Genomic DNA, 16590 nt, shown 5'->3' with positions numbered 1-16590 from the left:
TAGAAATTAATCTTCGTCGCATCTTCATCTCATCCTTAACATCTCCCAATCCAAACAACAACTTAATAAACCTCCGATTGGAGGTTGAGCTTTGATCAGCTTTCGCACGACTTGATCAGCTCAATCTTTGCTTTATCATGGCTTCCAAGATGTAAGTAAATAATTCTAACGAGTCCCATTTAGCTAGCATCTAACGAAAACATAAGCGTTGTTCTAGGTAGCCTGAATGGCAAATTAGAGCTCGTCTTCCAGAAGCTCGCAACGCTACACGAGAAGCAAAACTTCGCCTTTGCCATTATAGCAGGCGACCTATTCGGTGCCGATCAAGACGATGATACGATCTCGAAACTTCTTAATGGCGATATTCACGTACCGTTCTCCACCTACTTCACAGTAGGCACAATCCCGTTGCCCGAGCGCGTTATTGAGCGGATTGAGAAGGATGAAGATGTATGTCCAAACACTCATTTCCCAACGATTGAGATATGTGTCCTAGAAGTAGCTAACTAAAATTTGTTTACAGCTCTGCGAAAATCTTCATTTCCTTGCGAAGCGCAGCGTCACCAAGACCTCGGAGGGAATCCGAATCGTAGTGTTAGGAGGCGCCCCCGACAACGCCATTATCGCTGGCCCGTCTAAAGACCAACATCTCCCTTTCCACACCGCCGACGATGCTAAAATACTACGTGGCGCTAATACCGCCGACATCTTGCTCACGACTTGCTGGCCTTCGAAGGTATGGGAACATTCTAGCAAGGCTCCTAGTGCTGAGGGTCGAAATGCGATTATAAGCACCGAAGAGGTCGCTGAGTTATGCGCTACTCTTAAGCCGCGTTACCATTTGTCAGTCTCGCCAGTAGACTTTTTCTATGAGCGGGAACCTTTCTTCCACCTACCCGCCAACCCCGACTCCGATCAACATCCTATTACACGGTTCATCTCACTTGCTTCTTATGGCAACTCTGCAAAGGCAAAGGCCATGTATGCCTTCAATCTTGTGCCCGGCGAGTCATCCGGTCCCATACCCGCCGGGAGCACTGCTTCCCCGTTTATCCCCAGAACCAATATCAAGAAACGACCCGCGCCTACCGATGGCGAAGACCAACATGGCCATGGTTACCGCGGCAATGACCGCCGCACCCGCCGCCGAAAGGATCGCCCGCCCCCTCCCGGTCCCGATCGATGTTTCTTCTGTCTCAGCAACCAGAATGTGGAGACACATATGATTTGCTCCATAGGAGATGATTCATACGTCACCACAGCTAAGGGACCACTGCCTAGCTCCGATACATTCGCTTCCTTGGGTCTCTCATTCCCGAGTCACCAACTCATCATTCCCCTCCCTCATGAACCTACTCTTCGCTCAATGGGCGCAGAGGCGGATAAGACTTATCAGGAGATGGTGCGCTTCAAGGAGGCTATGCAAGCAATGGTTGCGACACAGTCCAAGTTCAAGTTGGGCGCAGTAACATTTGAGATTAGTCGACAATCTGGCATCCATGATCATTGGCAATTTATCCCCGTACCCGTTGATCTGATTCGGAAAGGTCTTGTTGAGGCAGGATTCAAGGTGGAGGCTCAGAACCAACAATACCCGCCGTTTGAAGAAGCAAACATAGAATCCGGCGTTGATGAGACATCCGACTTCTTTCGACTTTGGGTTTGGACCGATGATAGTGACACTGGCATCCAAAGCAAGGAGTTAATTATGCGTTTCGATGGAAAGATTCGCTTTGACCTTCAGTTTGGCCGTCGGGTTATGGCAAAGCTTCTCGGACTAGAAGACCGAGCCAATTGGCAGGATGTCGTTCAACTCGTTAAGGACGAGACGGAAGACGCTGAGAGGTTCAAGGTCGCTTTTAAACCCTGGGATTTCACTTTAACTTAGACTTAGATCGAGAGCATTTTTGGGAGTGGCGTTACTGGATGGGAAACGATTGATACCCGCGTTTGATTTTTTATCATTTGTTGTGGAGTTCGGGAAAGCATCAAGCATATCTAAAGAGATGACGCATCCGAGGCGATACTTTTATATCTGCCTACCTAAGTCGGTGGCCAGATATTCGCGGAATCTACACTCGCGATTGATTTAAGGCTGCTCGATGTGTATGGGCGAAGGGTTGCATTTGTCGCCATCTCGGCATATTATCGCGAAGCATTTATCACCTTTATGTATATTGTACACTAAAGGTAGTTTGCGTTGAGTTCTGGCTATTGAGCCCAAAGGAGAATGCATTTGAGTTATAAAGAAAAAATACCTTCAGATTCGTTTCACATTATCTGATACTGACTCTAGCCGTTCCTACCATTCTGGGCGCCTCACTATTGGCTCGTCTACTATATTGTCTAGCTTATCGGCTTCATCCCGAAACACCTTCCGAAGCCGCCTTTGGTGCCACCATGCGAGCGCGCACACAATCCCGACGATTCCCACACCTGTGCTACCGGTGATAGTCCACCAACGTTGTGCCGCTTCGATGTCTTCGGCGGAGTTATCGCTCAGAACGATATAGGCTTCAGGGTCGTTTAGTCGTGGCCAATATCTCACAGGCACCTTTCAACATGTTAGTCAACTATATCATTAACCGGAATCAGTGTATGGTCCTCACCTCGCATGCGCAACTGCGATAAACACCCAGCAACTGCATAGACGTACCCCCAACCGCTGCAAATATCGAAAAGAAACCCACAAATACCTGACCCCACCAACATATCCGCTTCGCCATCGGGTTCGTCTCGGACCATCTCGTGCCATACCGAATCCTCAATCTCGCAGCACAAGTCCACAACGCCATCTCACAGACTTGGCTAATGGCATAGACGAGATACGTAAGACTCCGACAGGAGAGCCCTGCTTGAGGGGTCGTGAACGAAACGAGGAATGCGAGGCAGCAAGGTACCAGCACCGCAAAGAGCGAGCATACGAAGACGTAGAAGCAGTCGATAAAGTTCAAGCTGAGCATTTTACGCAGTTCGATCGGGGATATCCGGGTTGTTCCTCGGTAGGCGGATGAGATTGCGTACTCGCTGATCGCTTCTTGTATCCATTCACGCTTGTTTAGTCCGCGCTTCCAGAGTTTTACGGTTTTGAAGCGGCCTTCGAAGGCAGTTTCGATCGGGCTGTAACCTTCTAGCTGTTTTATCATGGTTCCGATGCCTTTGTATGTTTTGATCTTCTTAACGTATCCACCCCAGAAGCTAACTCCGTATTCGTCCTCTAGGGCGGTGGTGCCGCCGTCGTATACGATTCCGTCGAGTGTGCTGGGGCTGTTGGATGCTAACATTGCGCAAGACTATATCATATAGGGTCAGTAGTGTTCATCGGGCGCCTGCTAAATAGATACATACGATAATAGCAAGGTATGGAATCACCATCCACCCTGCAAGCAACCGTTAGCAAGCACAACAACTAGAAATTCTGGTTAGAAGCCACTCACACAATCCAAACGCAAGTGCGTGTGCGGTATCGTTGTCGCCTAAGCTACTATCGGAGTCCAGAACGGTGTAAATGAAGCCTCCTAAGAAAAACAAGACAGGCGCTCCAACAGCCGACCCGAAACTGTATCAAATATCAGTTTGCTATTCGTCGCTCATTTCGAAGACGAAGGAATTACCTTGCTTGGGAATTCAGGAGAGCCTTGAGTTTCGTCGACAAAGTGACAACCTCATCATTACGCCGTCCAGCCGCCTTAGCCGCTTCGTATTCATCAACCATAACCATAACCCTCTTAAAAACACTATTATGTACGAATTTGCTCAACGTGCGACCCCGAGCAGGTAATTTCCTCTCCAAGTCGGCCGATATAGCACTATCATGTCGCCCAGGCCTAGGATTTGGCAACTCATCCTTCTCAAGCGTAGCCATTCGAATATTCCCAACGACAACAGAAAGCAATAACTGTGCCTTCAACCGAACAGAAATATCCGGCGGCTTCCCATCAGTCGGAGACATAAACTCAAGAACCTTCCGATCAAGCGCATATTCATACATAGCGCTCAACAACATAGGTCCCGCGAACGCGAAGCAAATCGCGAGCCAGACTACCGTATCAATCGTCATAAGAATAACAGCACCCAACAGCCGAATCCAATATGTCATGAAACCGATCAGAGTGCGTGGGTGAGCTTTGAAGACGATTTCCGGGATGGCGAGTTTACGGTTTCGCGGGACGTTGGTGCAGAATGCGAGGCTGGGTACGATGAATTGTACCAAAGGCCCGATCCATTGCTGCATGGCGTCTGTATTCGAAATTTCCCATCCGGGACACTGTCTCTCACACCAGTGGTATGGGACCCGGACTACTGGCGCTCCGCTCATGTCCCCGCTAAAGGTCGCGCCGCATGGAAAGTCATCGTTTTGAACTGCGGCTTCGAAATCCTCGATCGCGACTCCGGGCGCCACGAATGAGGTTTGCGCGTATGATAGGTTGCCATCAGAACCAATAGTCAGTGAGTCGTTTAGAGCCAGCAGGCAGCAGTGTGTGAAATTCTGTCCACCGAGTCCAACCGGTCGCGAGCCCAGTAAGTGATGCGAGAGGCCCGCTAGTTGCGGGATTAGGTCCCCTACACTCATTTTGAGTGTTTTTTCAAACCCAGCCTATTCTGTCGCGTAGAAGTAAATGCGGATTAAATGAGATGATGAAAAGGGGGCGGGGATGAGATGATCCAATGAATATATATCAAGAACCACGAAGGCAGGGACCCGGATTGCGCAACGCCATCATGCATAAAACCCCACGAGGCTTTCACCACCGAATCAGACAAGATCGTGGACATCGGGAGCGGTGTATTAATTTCCTGCGTGGAAACCACGACGATTCCCCCACGAAGACACCGAACTCCGCATCAGTGGCGTCGTACATGTCTCACGATACGCCAGCCTTCGCGCAATCACGTAGAGGAAAAGCAAAATTGGCAGAAGCAAGGCTGTTGGCTCCACTGACGTTATAGAAGAGGTGAACATTCTGCTTTAACCCAATGAAGATTTCAGCTCATCAATCCGAGACACGTCCTAGACCCTTAGGGAAAAATGGAAGTTGATAGTATGTAAACCATTCAATCGTTCATATCCGCAACGTGGCAGCGAGCCACTAGATGAAAGCTCCTTAGTAACGAAATAAAAGCATATCCAAATTATCCAAAGGTAAAACAGATTATTGCCGCAACATGCATCTAAATATGTACCTAGGTAGGTCGGTAGGTACTCATTTGCTCAGGGTTCTATAATATAAATCACTATGGCTTGGGCACACACACACACATGTACAATTAAATGCATTGAATATTCTATAGTTGGCTTTTTTTAAAGGAAAAAAAATCATTATATTCATATCTACCTAGATATTTCTATCTATCTAGTTAAGTCTCTTTTTTGATAAATACATCGCAAAGTATCAAGATACTAAGATGATGCTATCCAAATGATAAAATCCTCCAAAAACGATCCGTCTAGAATACCCAGCCTCGTATCCACGATTCGCGAATGAGTCGCTCCTTTATCACAGCTTGGTCTCCGAAAGGCGGCCATCGATATAATAAGTGTTGTCGGTGGTGATCGGAGGCGCACACAGCGAAGTCAATCCGACGTTAGGAGTCAAAGTCGGACCGCGGTTCGCTACAGTCCAGGACTGTCCGACATAAGGTGTCAGTGCGGGGCCGCCCCTTGTGGGAGTATGTGAAGGAATCATATACCCTTGTGATGGCTGAAAGGCAGCCTCAAGGCTATCGCCTTGGAGTGTGGTCGAGTTGCGGTAAGTAAAATGCGTTGCGTTTGGTTCGAAGCCAGCGGCGAGAAGCGGGTGACTAGGACTAGGGCTCGGGAACCTCTCTAAGTTTGGGTGATGAGGCGAAGGTGAACCGCTGGACGTGGGATTCGTTACACCATAGCTCATGTGAGAAGCTTGGCACTGTACCATCTGGTTAGGACCCCCACGAAGCCAATTCAATAACGACCCGTGAACTCTTTCCAAGTGGTTAATAAAATTCCCACCCTTGCAGAATGGCGGTACGTCACAACAGGGACAAACAAATTTAAGCGTCCCGTCCAAAATCATATTGATTGAGACGTGACGTCCAGTAGACGACATGTCGACGCTCGACGCCTCTTGGTCGAGCGGGAAAGAAGACGAAAATTAACGTCAGAAAAAAAAGAAAAAAAAAAAAAGATATTTATTCTCTAGGCATAAGCAAAACGAATGTAGTCGGGAAACGTGACGGAGGTATAGAGATCAAGCTCAGACTTTTTTGTCGAGTTCTGAAAATCTAGTTCTGAGGTGATATACTCAGTATTTTATGTTGATAATTGTTACGTAGTGAAAACTCTGGCTGCATAGCTTTGTCATATTCCCCGGTAAAGCCGAAGGCTGAGACGCAGAGGAATGGGTAGCAACCGAAGAAAATTGCAGTTTAAGGGAAACTTCAGAGTTTCTGCGACATCTCCTAAGCTGGTAAATTTATGAATTCGTATGTTGGTACATCGAAGATCGAAGTCGTTTTCTTTTGCCCCTCGAAATGGCGCATTGCAATATGTACCCCGCCATACTTTTTCTTCTAGTTGATTAGATATTCGCCCCGAATCCCGAACTAATTCGAGCTGAAAGGGGGTTTTCATCAGTCGATATGCGGCGCCGGCTCTCAGTCACCGCTAGAAATGCAGATTATATCGTCATATCAGAAGGTCATACTACCATAATTTCTAGACAGCCTCAGCCCGGCTGGTTGATAGCTAATACGCCGAGTCACCTCCGGCTGCATTTACGTAGGTTGAAATAATAAAGGTATGAAGATTTGTAAGAATTACAATGACTAATGGTAGATATTTAAGCCGAGTTCTGGAGTGTTGGACTGTAATTCTATACTTTGAAAATATATCAATCACTCGTCTAACGGATTCTCTATATTCTACGAAAGGGAGTAATGATTACCCAGTTGGACTATTAAAAGTTCCAAAGTACCGGCGGAAATACCCGGCTGTGGGGGTAACCCCGGTACTGTAAGTCCGGTGCGGAAAATTCATGCTGTGGACGGTTGGCCGGAGCTGGGGTTGCGGCTGAAAAGTAGCTCCGTTTGTACATAACATTCATCTTAAAGCCGACGAAATGATATGGGATGTAAAGCGCAATCCGGAAACTTCTACGCCGAAATTCAAGCTAGGAGCCCGAACATGCACGGTCAGGTCGATAATGTCCCCGTAGCTCGTCGTTCATTGACAATCAGTAGATACCTAGTAGTCGAAATCTCTAGATTTAATATGTGGCTTATTAAAGTAGGCGCTGAGCAGTTTATTCACAGAGTTCACATCCATGGTAAACCTCATATAAGACCCATTCAATGGATCGGATATTATACGTCTTGATGTTATATACGGGTTGAAAACCATGAACCAAGTGAATTGAATAAAAACTACCTAGGTACCTGGGTACTTGGGTACGTCATATGTGATGGCTAAGTTGTCTCGGGAATTGAGGCTCGAGGCGGTAGTTACTATAAATATAAAAAATAGCTGTGTTTATTAATTCTTAAATGCTCCTACTACCCACAGTATACCCGAGGCAAAGCAGTGAAAAATGGGCAGCGTGTCACACAAGGTCCAGCGTCTCAGCTAGGTATCTCGGATCTTACCGGCCTACGAATCCAGCTGGCCTTAGGTGAGATTAAACTCTTCAGCGTATATCAAACGCCTCGGTATTCACTTCTCCTCTCTTAACCATGCCGGCCGGCTCTCCATCAGATAAACCTTGAACATAACAGGTTCCCATATGTTCAAATTGCAATTTATCGACCCCTGGTGATTCTTGTTTTCTCAGTATGACGGGAAGGGTGCACCGACCAACGGCGCAGACAAGATCTCCGGGCTGCAGGTTAGGAGGCCCGATACCCAGGTGACCTCTGTCAGTTTTGAAAAGAACCATGCCATTACTTCTAATAAAGAGCATCTCGAGCTCGACGCGCGACTGGTCCCATAACAATTTCTGATTCTCTTCGTCTTCGTCTTCCATTACATGAAAGTGTCTAACAAGACAGTGAATCAAGAAATCACGTATGTGGAATGGTCCCTCCTGTATTGTTTGATTAGTGTTGCAATCTTGGCGGAATGGCGGGGGTGGCGCACATCAGGAATGGATAAGCCGAATCTTCTCTCTTCCATTTCCTTCCCATAATGGAAAAGTATATAAAGGTATCGCCAGGATACTACAGATAACTTTAACTGAGGAAACTTCATGGAGAAGAACGATGATACTGTCTTCCTTGAGTCCTTTTGCCGCCAATCTAGCACGTCTATCAACTCCTGCAATGGCATCTTTTCTATACTATCTAGAACATTTCCGACACCAACAAATTCGAAGAGATATTCAACAGAAAGCTCATATAATCTCTTGCTATTCGTGACGATGTCCGAGTCGAATCGAAGACGCTTGATGCGCTCTACGCGACCACAGACCGCCCCCTGAGTCCGGAGAATCCTGCGCTGAATTATTTGAGGGGGTTGGAGATCTGCGCCCAACAGTCCCTTGTCGTGGCGTTCGTTTGTATCACGCACGTCCCTACAATCCACCACCATGTCTTTCAAGCTCAAGTCCGGTAACCATGACGGAAGGTCATGGTCCCCTTTTGAAAAATTCCCCCTACCGGAATATTGAAGACAGATATTTTCTGTATTTGCGGTCCCATCACTCAAGACGCAATCGAGATACACCTCCTTTACGGGCTTCGCGTAATCCGGTACGATATTGTTGGCGTGTAACCCCAGCATTCCATACACATAATCCCGAGGATCCGTCGCAAACGCGTTTTTCATCACTAGACATATCTCCAAAAATTGGGGTTTCTCTGGATTTTCAGCCCGCCTAGATTCTTTCAACCATGTTATACGTTTCATAGCGGTCGGATTGAATAATTGGATTTTATCAGCGAAAACGATCCAGAAATAACCATATCTCGCAGGTCCCGGCCAGGGCAGCCGATAAATGGAACGCATAAAGGAGTTGAATGCTTCCAGTTCTTCGAAGGTGATCGCATCGCTACCGCACACGAACCAATGATCCTTAGGAGATCTCGCTAGAGCCATCTCCTGGATGATCCATATTCTCTTCCAATAATTGCTGAGATTGAAAGCCTCCAACGCCTTCCACTTCGGCGTAAACGCAGATCTATTGAGTTTGGATTTGCGGAGGTTGATTTCGCCAAGCTTGGCCTCATCGAGCAGGGGACCTAGAAAGGACACCAACCATTCAAAGCCTGTTTCAAGTTTCTCATGATATTTCGGATCTTCATCAAAGTCACCCTGCTTGATACCAATCACATGAGTCGTTTCGTATGCGATTCGACGGACTATTTGAAGCCCAACATCAACATGATCTGCTCCAGGATGCCCAAGCCACGAGAAAACCGATGCGGCATTGCTGAATATTGACCCCATTAGGGTCACCTGGGAATTGCGCTCCGGAATATCCTTCTGGTCGATGCAAACGGCGTCTACCCAGAGCCGCTGACTTTCAACTGCCTGGCTCCGACTTCCTGGGAAGCCAAACTTCCTGAAATGCCATAATGCAGATTCAAGGTTGGTAGTCACGGGTACCGTGACACCGTTGACTATGATATCCTTAGTCACCTTGGGATCGCCCCAAACGTATGATAATGCGGAGTAACGAATGTTTGGCGTGAGTCTGACGGTTTCAAGCAGACAGCTCACTGGTTGGTCGTCGGTATCAGAAGGTAGAATCTTGATAAATCTCACGTGAGGTTGGTCTCGGCTAAGGGGGGCATATAGAGGCGTTTTGAGCGTGGAGCACTCTTGAGCGGAAATTGAGGCCGTCCTCCGACAGGGAATGGATTTGGCTACTCTGAAAGCCAACTTCGACAAATTTGCTAACATCTCTTAGCTGTGGTGCAAATGAAAGGAACCCTCCTGGTGTCATACAACGACCGAGCGGGCCTTCATACGAAAGATTCGGAATCGGGTTTTCGCAAAAGAAGCCCAACGCGATGTCCGAATGCGGCCTTATGCATCCTGTATCTAGCGTTGCAACTACAGGTTAGTCTCACTGATCATCATGTTGAGTTTTGGTGTTCACCCTAACTGAATAAAAACGTGACGTATTATATTAACAAAAATAAGGTAGACGTTACTAATTCTTCAATATCTTTCCCGGAACCCCTTTCTCGTTAACCTCTAAGCAAACTCCTATGTGCTACATTTCAATGTGCAATCTGACGGTGTAATAAACGCCCCTGCTGATCTACCTTGTACATATACCCAGTACATCTTTTCTCCACCATCCACGATGAAACCCCACGAATTAGCATGAGCCATGTTTGTGATTGCCGTGGAGTCGGAAAGGCGCCAGTCTCGAAATGGCTTAGCAAGATAAGGGGTATCTAAGCACCAATGCTTAATTCATCATAACATAATGTTGCCTTCCACCCAATTACAGATACAAGGATCAGTCGAGAGTTCTGTCATCCTAATCACGACCTAAACCTATAGTGATGGTTCCTAGGCTCTCCGTTGCTTAATTCGAAGATCCAGCCGGCGAGGTAAACCAATTATCACGATCTGAAAGGAGAGAGTAGTCAAACGAGAAATCCACGCCATTGTCAGGCGTTGTCAAAGATCGGGTATAATCAGACATGGTTGCTGAGGGAGCACTTCTGATAGAAGGCCATTGTTGCGGTACACTTGTAGTAAGCTGCTGGGGCTCGTGCTGAGCAGAATAGGTATCATATGCACGCCTCTGGAGCCTAGGTTGGTTGTAGTAGTCGGGGTTCGACGAAGCTGGGATTTGGGTAGGGTAAGACGAGATCGTTGAGGGGGGTTCTTCTGTGGAAGGAGGCCACTGCTGCTGTGCAGCCATGGCGAATTGCTGAGGTTGGGGCTGGGGCTGGGGCTGGGAGTGCATAGAACCCATCGGGAATCTACGCCTTTGAGGTGTGGCTTGGTGGGAGTCTGACCCAGGCGGGGATCGGGTAGCATAAGTTGAGACGGCCGAAAGCGATCCTCCCGTAGGAAACTGTCGCTGGAGAGCATCTGGAACTAATCGCCGGGTCCGACAATCGCCCGTCCCGAGTCTACCCCCTTGAGGCATATGCGAATAGGGGGGGTTCGCTGCAATTAAGCTGGGGCCAATGTCTGGGAATAGGTAACTAGAACCGTTGTTATTTGGGGGCCGGGATAACGCCGGGTTGCTGGACGGAGAGTCTACTCTGCCAACGTGCAAATTACAAGCGAGAAGCCGTTCCAGTTGACTCATATTTCCCCTGAGCCAGTCCCCTAGCTCCCAATGGGTCGTCATTATATGGTTATAGAAAGGCCCAAGTGTCATGTACTGTTCATCACAACCGGGCCAAGGACACGTTATTAAGGCTTTCCCATCAGCGCGCGTAGAAACTCTGACGGTGACGTAATTCCCAATTGATGGGCCAGACTCAAACGACGGCGTTATACGATCCGACATCCTTAGGAAGGAAACGACTTTGATCCACTACTGGGCCTCTGGAAGAAGCGCTGTGCTCGATATATAGGGACAAGTAGGGCGATCATGATTGAAGAGTAAGCTTTTGATGAGTTGCACATACGCCCATTATATGAAGCCACAATGATACCCCTGATATATACCTAAAAGCACAAGTTGGGCCGACGTGCGCCGATAAATAACCCGTGTGGATTCTAATAACGGATTCGGGGAGATACGGTGAATAGGAATATATTCCATGAAATATTCTCATCCAAAACTCTGGAGTTGTACAGAGGTTTGGGAATTTTGAAGATTAGGCGTACAACTTATCTGCGGTTGCCGGTATGGTCATTTCTCATATTTCCTTTTGTCCATTTCCTTATACATGGGAGCGAGATAGGTAGGTAGGTACCTGATAATGGCGGCGTAGTTGCACGCAGCGGGTCGGCCTTTTAGCTGCAGAAGCCCGTATACCTATGTAGACAAGAGTTTGAAGTTTAAACAAAAGATGCCACTGTTCAGATTAGACAGTATGATACTGTATACCTTCTAACCAATAGCATAACCTGTTTCGCAGACCAGTTCATGTCGGTAGGTAGGTACCGCAAATGCCGAAAAATGCGGGCCGTGGCTGCCCAAGATAATAGGTACCTAGGCAGCTGCATGGTAATCAATAAGGGGCAAGTGGTACGGCAGCAGGGCATGTGGGCTGCATGTGCAGAGTTGAGCAACTCGTTTCCACAGCCTTGTCTTTTCATGAAAGTTTGGAAGACACAACACAAAAAAATCGACCTGCGCTCTCTAATTAGCTAAGGAGATCTTCATTCAAACCAATGAAGATGCAATACAGTTTAAATTCGGGCCATTGCTAATCACAATGCGCAAGCGAAGCCATATTCGAAAACATTACCTTAAAGATTATACATATGCATAGCTACCCAGACATCTACGATCTTGAGATCGGACCAATCCATAGGAGCTAAAGCGTAAACATACATACAGGGTTTAGCAATCCCCTATCAATTCTAAACACCAATATATTAGTAGCCACGGATAACTTGGTGTCATCAATTACCTATATAGATACACACCTACCTAGGTAATTATGCCCATACATCACATGCAGTGTCGTACGCACGTTCACTAAGGCATGTGTACGTAAGTATAGTTTGCTACCACCAATGAGGGTCTTCGTGAGCTATTCCGTTCCCCAACTACCTATCATTCTCGTCGCCTCGATATTCCCATACTTCCTCTTCTTCGGCCATGACTACACCACAACCCGAGAAGCACATAGGCCGGGAAGCACGCAGGAAAGAGCCTATACCGGTACCGAACCATGTGCATTGGCCGCATGCCCCATCCCCCAGTTTATCCAGTCAGAGAAGAAGAATCCTTGCACTTTAACTTCACCCTTCTGGCATTTGCTAAATGTTTGGGCGTATAAAGCATTAACACCATCAACATTCTCCCGATCTCGATTCACCGCCAATAAACTTGACGCAACAAGCAGGCTAGCCGTTGATGCCGCACGTCCGTAGGCGTGTGATATATCCTTCGCGGTCTCCCGATGTATTTTCTCTAAGAGTTCGAACTGTGCCGCAGAATCGATCTGCTTGGCATCCGATTTCACATCCGCGCTAGTCCGAGCTTTCTTGAAAGCTTTCGAGAAATTCTCGATCGCTAAGGCAGCCTTATTAGCGAGTGGCTTAGCCGTGGTAGTTCGTACGACCTCCAACAGAGGCAGCAGTAATTCGAAAGCCAGCGCATTAGCAGCCTCGTGCTTGGCGTAAAGAGCAAGGAAATCCAGAATGCGGTGTTTGAACATTACGACCGATTCCTTGGCATCCTTCTTCTCCTTTTTCTTGCCTGTATTCTTTGCCCTCTGCTTGAAGACTTCGACGAGCTTGTCGTCTAATGCCATCATTTCGGAGTCTGTCATGTCCGAGTCGTTATCCGATGAGTCAGCGTCTTTATCCTTGTCCAAGCGATGGCTCTTCAGGACTTTCGCTAGAGCGTCGTCTAGGTCCGCAAGCTCTTTAGCGTCAGCTTCTGCCTGCTTCTCGTCCTCGCTCCCTTCCTCTTCATCCTCGTCATCGTCTTCATCTTCATCTTCACCATCGCCGGTCGCATCCGCACCATTCAGAGTAACGAACTCGACATCCGAGCCAATCTCCGAGATTTCATCTTCCTCGACGTCCTCCGCCTCGTCTTCATCCTCATCCTCGGAATCAGAATCTTCGGCATCATCCATCTCCACATCTTCATCCTCGAGGTTCTCAAACAGCGCTTGGTACCCCTTCTCATTCTCCTCTGCAGCAAGTGGCTCCGTGAGTAGCTGCAGAGCTTCGGGTGATATTTGGGAAGTAAACGCCTCGAAAACTTGCTCGCTAATCTGGCGCATCATAGGTGATTGCCTAGAGACCAATGCAAGCAAAATTTCCACCAAAAGCTCCGAGCTCCCACCACCTTTAGTCTTCATCATCTCGGAGCATCGCTCCAGGTCCTGAAGAATACTAATGGCGTCCGGGACACCATCATAAAGTTGTAATATCGTGATCGCATACAGAAGCGCAAGACCAGCCGATGCTCCACTGTTCTTGCTGTCTGATTTCTTACTTGTTTTTAGGAGTTTTCGCATAACTTTCAGTGCACTATCTCGCTCGGCTTTGATTTCGTCGCTCATGGTCACTGCCGTAGGCTCAACCGAAATGACTGCATTGCACAGGTATTCAGCGTCATCCCGTCGCCTCATAACCTTTCCAATCGTGGACGCAAGTAGTCTTCGGAAGACCTCCCTTGATTTTTCGGACAGATCCGGCTTGAATTGTGGCTGAATTGAATACGCGCAAGCTGCCAATTCCTTAACGCCGAGTTCCGCGACGTTCGTAGTATCATCGCCATCACCGGAGGTTTCGGGAACCGATTTTGCCTGGATGGCCAATTTGGATACGTAAGTGGCATAAATTTGCCTGAACTTCTCAAGCTCGCCAGCCGTCCTGTTTATAATGGTTAGCAATGAAGCCACCAATAAATAAAAGTGAAAATTAAAATTAAAATTGAAAAAAAGGGAGACTTACTCATTAGCGGTAACGATAGGATCTCGAAGTAGTTTCAAGACACTCTTCGCATTGTCCGAAGTAGCCCATTGCAGCAAATTCTCAATCGTCTTAGTGTTCGTCCGTTGATCAAAGTCGTAAGCACCTTGTTTCCCAAGGAATTCTTTTAGTACTAGGAACAGTAACTCAGGTGAAGTCTGTACGGCCTTCTCCATCGACTGAAGGCTTTTCAGCGCAGCCCGATGAAGATACCGATCCTCCTTTGCGGCCTGGTTCATAAGGCATTTCATCAAATTACGAGTAAAAAGCTCCTTAACCAGCTTCGGATTTTCCGCCGCAAAGCCTTGAAGAAACTTCTGGAAGATGACGAATCCCCTGAACTTCTGTGCATCAGAGGCGTTTTTGGAGAACAGTCCATCTATGAGAAATCGTTAGAAACCCCGCAGGTTCACATCCAGGAGTAAACTTACCATCAATCACAGTAGTCCAGAACAGCTTTAATTGATCCGCATTCTGTTTCCCGTTTTCCCCTTTCCCAATCAATACTGCAAGTATCAAGTCCCATACGAAGTGTAATTGAGCAGTCCAGCCAGCTTGCTTAGTTTTTGTGACTGCCGCATCCTCCCCATTATCTTGCGCCACATTATCCTTCAGCACTCGTGCGACTTCAGAAAGAACAGCGGGGTTCATAGGATCATGCCAAGGCTTCGCAGGCGTTTTCAAATCGGGGTAACAACTCCGCGCCCTCATCCAAATACCAATTCCCTCCGCAGTCTTCCCAAGTCCGATGTTTGACAGTCCCTGCAGTGTTTCCTCGGCTTTTTCCCGTCCCATCTGAGGTAGCGACTCCACAATCACCCATCCACAGTGCGATCGCATCCACACCTTCTTCTCAGCCATCCCCAATAGCAAGTCCAAAACCTTCGGCCATCGCGATTTCTCATCGAAAAGGATCCGAGCTTCCACAAAGCACTGCAGACCAAACAAGCGACCAAAATAGCAATCTCTCTCCTCCTGTCCAGGAACATGACCACTGGGCGTAGTCTTCTCCACCAAAATATCCAGGACCTTATCGAACGTCAATCCAGGATACTTCGATTCAGCAGGTTTCTTAGATCCGAACAATTGACTCAGGATCTCAGCGATAACAAGACTAAACCCCAGACGCGATGCATTCCGCGAACTCGCAAGCCCACGAAAGAGGCGATTATCGAGATGTCTCTGTAAAGCTTCTTCTGACGAAGCTAGAAGACCAGTAACAAGTGCATCAGCAGCAGCGATGCGCTCGTCGCCATCGGCACTTCCGAGTAATTCGTAGACTTTCGCTTCCCGCCTTCGAGCTTCCCCGTTCAAAGCTTCGGTGAATGGCGACTTTTCCAGATCGAGGTTTGACGTTTCGGCATCATTTGTGAGTAATTGATCGACTTTTGCCTTTTTTTGTGAAGACTGGTTGTTAGAACTGCGCTTTCGTTTACCCATTGTGAATGAAACTTCGCCCTTAGTTTTGAAGGTTCGTTTGAGATGAGATGGAAGTATGTGAGCCTCTCTTGGAAATTAAATTAGAAGGACTTAATTCATTGAGTTTTGGTAAGTTATCCTTATGGCACTGTTAATATGCGACGAACATGAACGATGAAATTCAACTTTTTTTTTTCCACTGGTTCAGTAATTGAAAAATTCTGCCACAGACGTATCCACTCTATCACAAAGAAGGAAGGCGGTCAGTCTTAGTGTGACGCTATATCTTCCCCACCCAAACGCGACGCGCTGTAAAAATTACCTAAGTGCCAACTACAATCACTAATACGAAACTCTCAGCAGTGTTTAAAATAAAGGATCTGAAATTGAGATTTGGGTTCGACTCCTATTAGGGCTACCATCATAAAGCATCTAAGTAACCCCTAAGTACAACTACAGTAACGCGTTAGCAGTCAGCGAATCCCAAAGCAATTTCACCCTCTCTCCCTCTAATTCTCCCAACACCCAAGTACTACCAAGTTGCTTCTCATAAGAAAGCACTCTCCTAGAAGATGAGCTTGCGGAATGCCCTACTCATGTAGTTGAAGCGACGAAACGGC

The 16590-nt window shown here is 47.4% G+C and overlaps 5 protein-coding genes across 5 annotated transcripts; 1 reads left to right on the top strand and 4 right to left on the bottom strand.

Moving 5' to 3' along the window:
* The first annotated feature begins 1 nt into the window (after position 1).
* Positions 2 to 2240, top strand: F4822DRAFT_82108 (CwfJ C-terminus 1-domain-containing protein-like protein). Its single transcript, XM_051464029.1, has 3 exons — positions 2 to 151; positions 207 to 450; positions 524 to 2240. Exons 1-3 carry the CDS (start codon positions 138 to 140, stop codon positions 1886 to 1888), a joined length of 1623 nt encoding a protein of 540 aa, XP_051309360.1. The 5' UTR covers positions 2 to 137; the 3' UTR covers positions 1889 to 2240.
* Positions 2096 to 5186, bottom strand: F4822DRAFT_82104 (uncharacterized protein). Its single transcript, XM_051464028.1, has 5 exons — positions 3615 to 5186; positions 3438 to 3559; positions 3349 to 3380; positions 2610 to 3293; positions 2096 to 2554 (listed from the first exon to the last, which is right to left on the bottom strand). The coding sequence occupies exons 1-5, from the start codon at positions 4571 to 4573 to the stop codon at positions 2303 to 2305; spliced, it is 2049 nt and encodes a 682-aa protein (XP_051309359.1). The 5' UTR covers positions 4574 to 5186; the 3' UTR covers positions 2096 to 2302.
* A 2230-nt stretch (positions 5187 to 7416) lies between these two features.
* F4822DRAFT_440610 (HET-domain-containing protein) lies at positions 7417 to 9874 on the bottom strand (the record flags this gene model as incomplete). Its single annotated transcript, XM_051462767.1, has 2 exons — positions 7417 to 8057; positions 8111 to 9874. 2 exons carry the CDS (start codon positions 9872 to 9874, stop codon positions 7662 to 7664), a joined length of 2160 nt encoding a protein of 719 aa, XP_051309358.1. The 3' UTR covers positions 7417 to 7661.
* Positions 9875 to 10511: 637 nt separating this feature from the next.
* On the bottom strand, positions 10512 to 11453 carry F4822DRAFT_434694 (uncharacterized protein; the record flags this gene model as incomplete). Its single annotated transcript, XM_051462053.1, has 1 exon — positions 10512 to 11453. One exon carries the CDS (start codon positions 11451 to 11453, stop codon positions 10512 to 10514), a length of 942 nt encoding a protein of 313 aa, XP_051309357.1.
* A 910-nt stretch (positions 11454 to 12363) lies between these two features.
* Positions 12364 to 16129, bottom strand: F4822DRAFT_82039 (DNA polymerase phi-domain-containing protein). The gene is made up of 3 exons (XM_051464027.1): positions 14983 to 16129; positions 14534 to 14930; positions 12364 to 14452 (listed from the first exon to the last, which is right to left on the bottom strand). Exons 1-3 carry the CDS (start codon positions 15989 to 15991, stop codon positions 12775 to 12777), a joined length of 3084 nt encoding a protein of 1027 aa, XP_051309356.1. The 5' UTR covers positions 15992 to 16129; the 3' UTR covers positions 12364 to 12774.
* Positions 16130 to 16590: the final 461 nt, after the last annotated feature.

This window comes from Hypoxylon trugodes, assembly GCF_022578975.1.
Source record: "Hypoxylon trugodes strain CBS 135444 unplaced genomic scaffold F4822scaffold_11, whole genome shotgun sequence".
NCBI lineage: Eukaryota > Fungi > Ascomycota > Sordariomycetes > Xylariales > Hypoxylaceae > Hypoxylon > Hypoxylon trugodes.
This window is presented reverse-complemented; position numbering and strand designations above follow the sequence as displayed.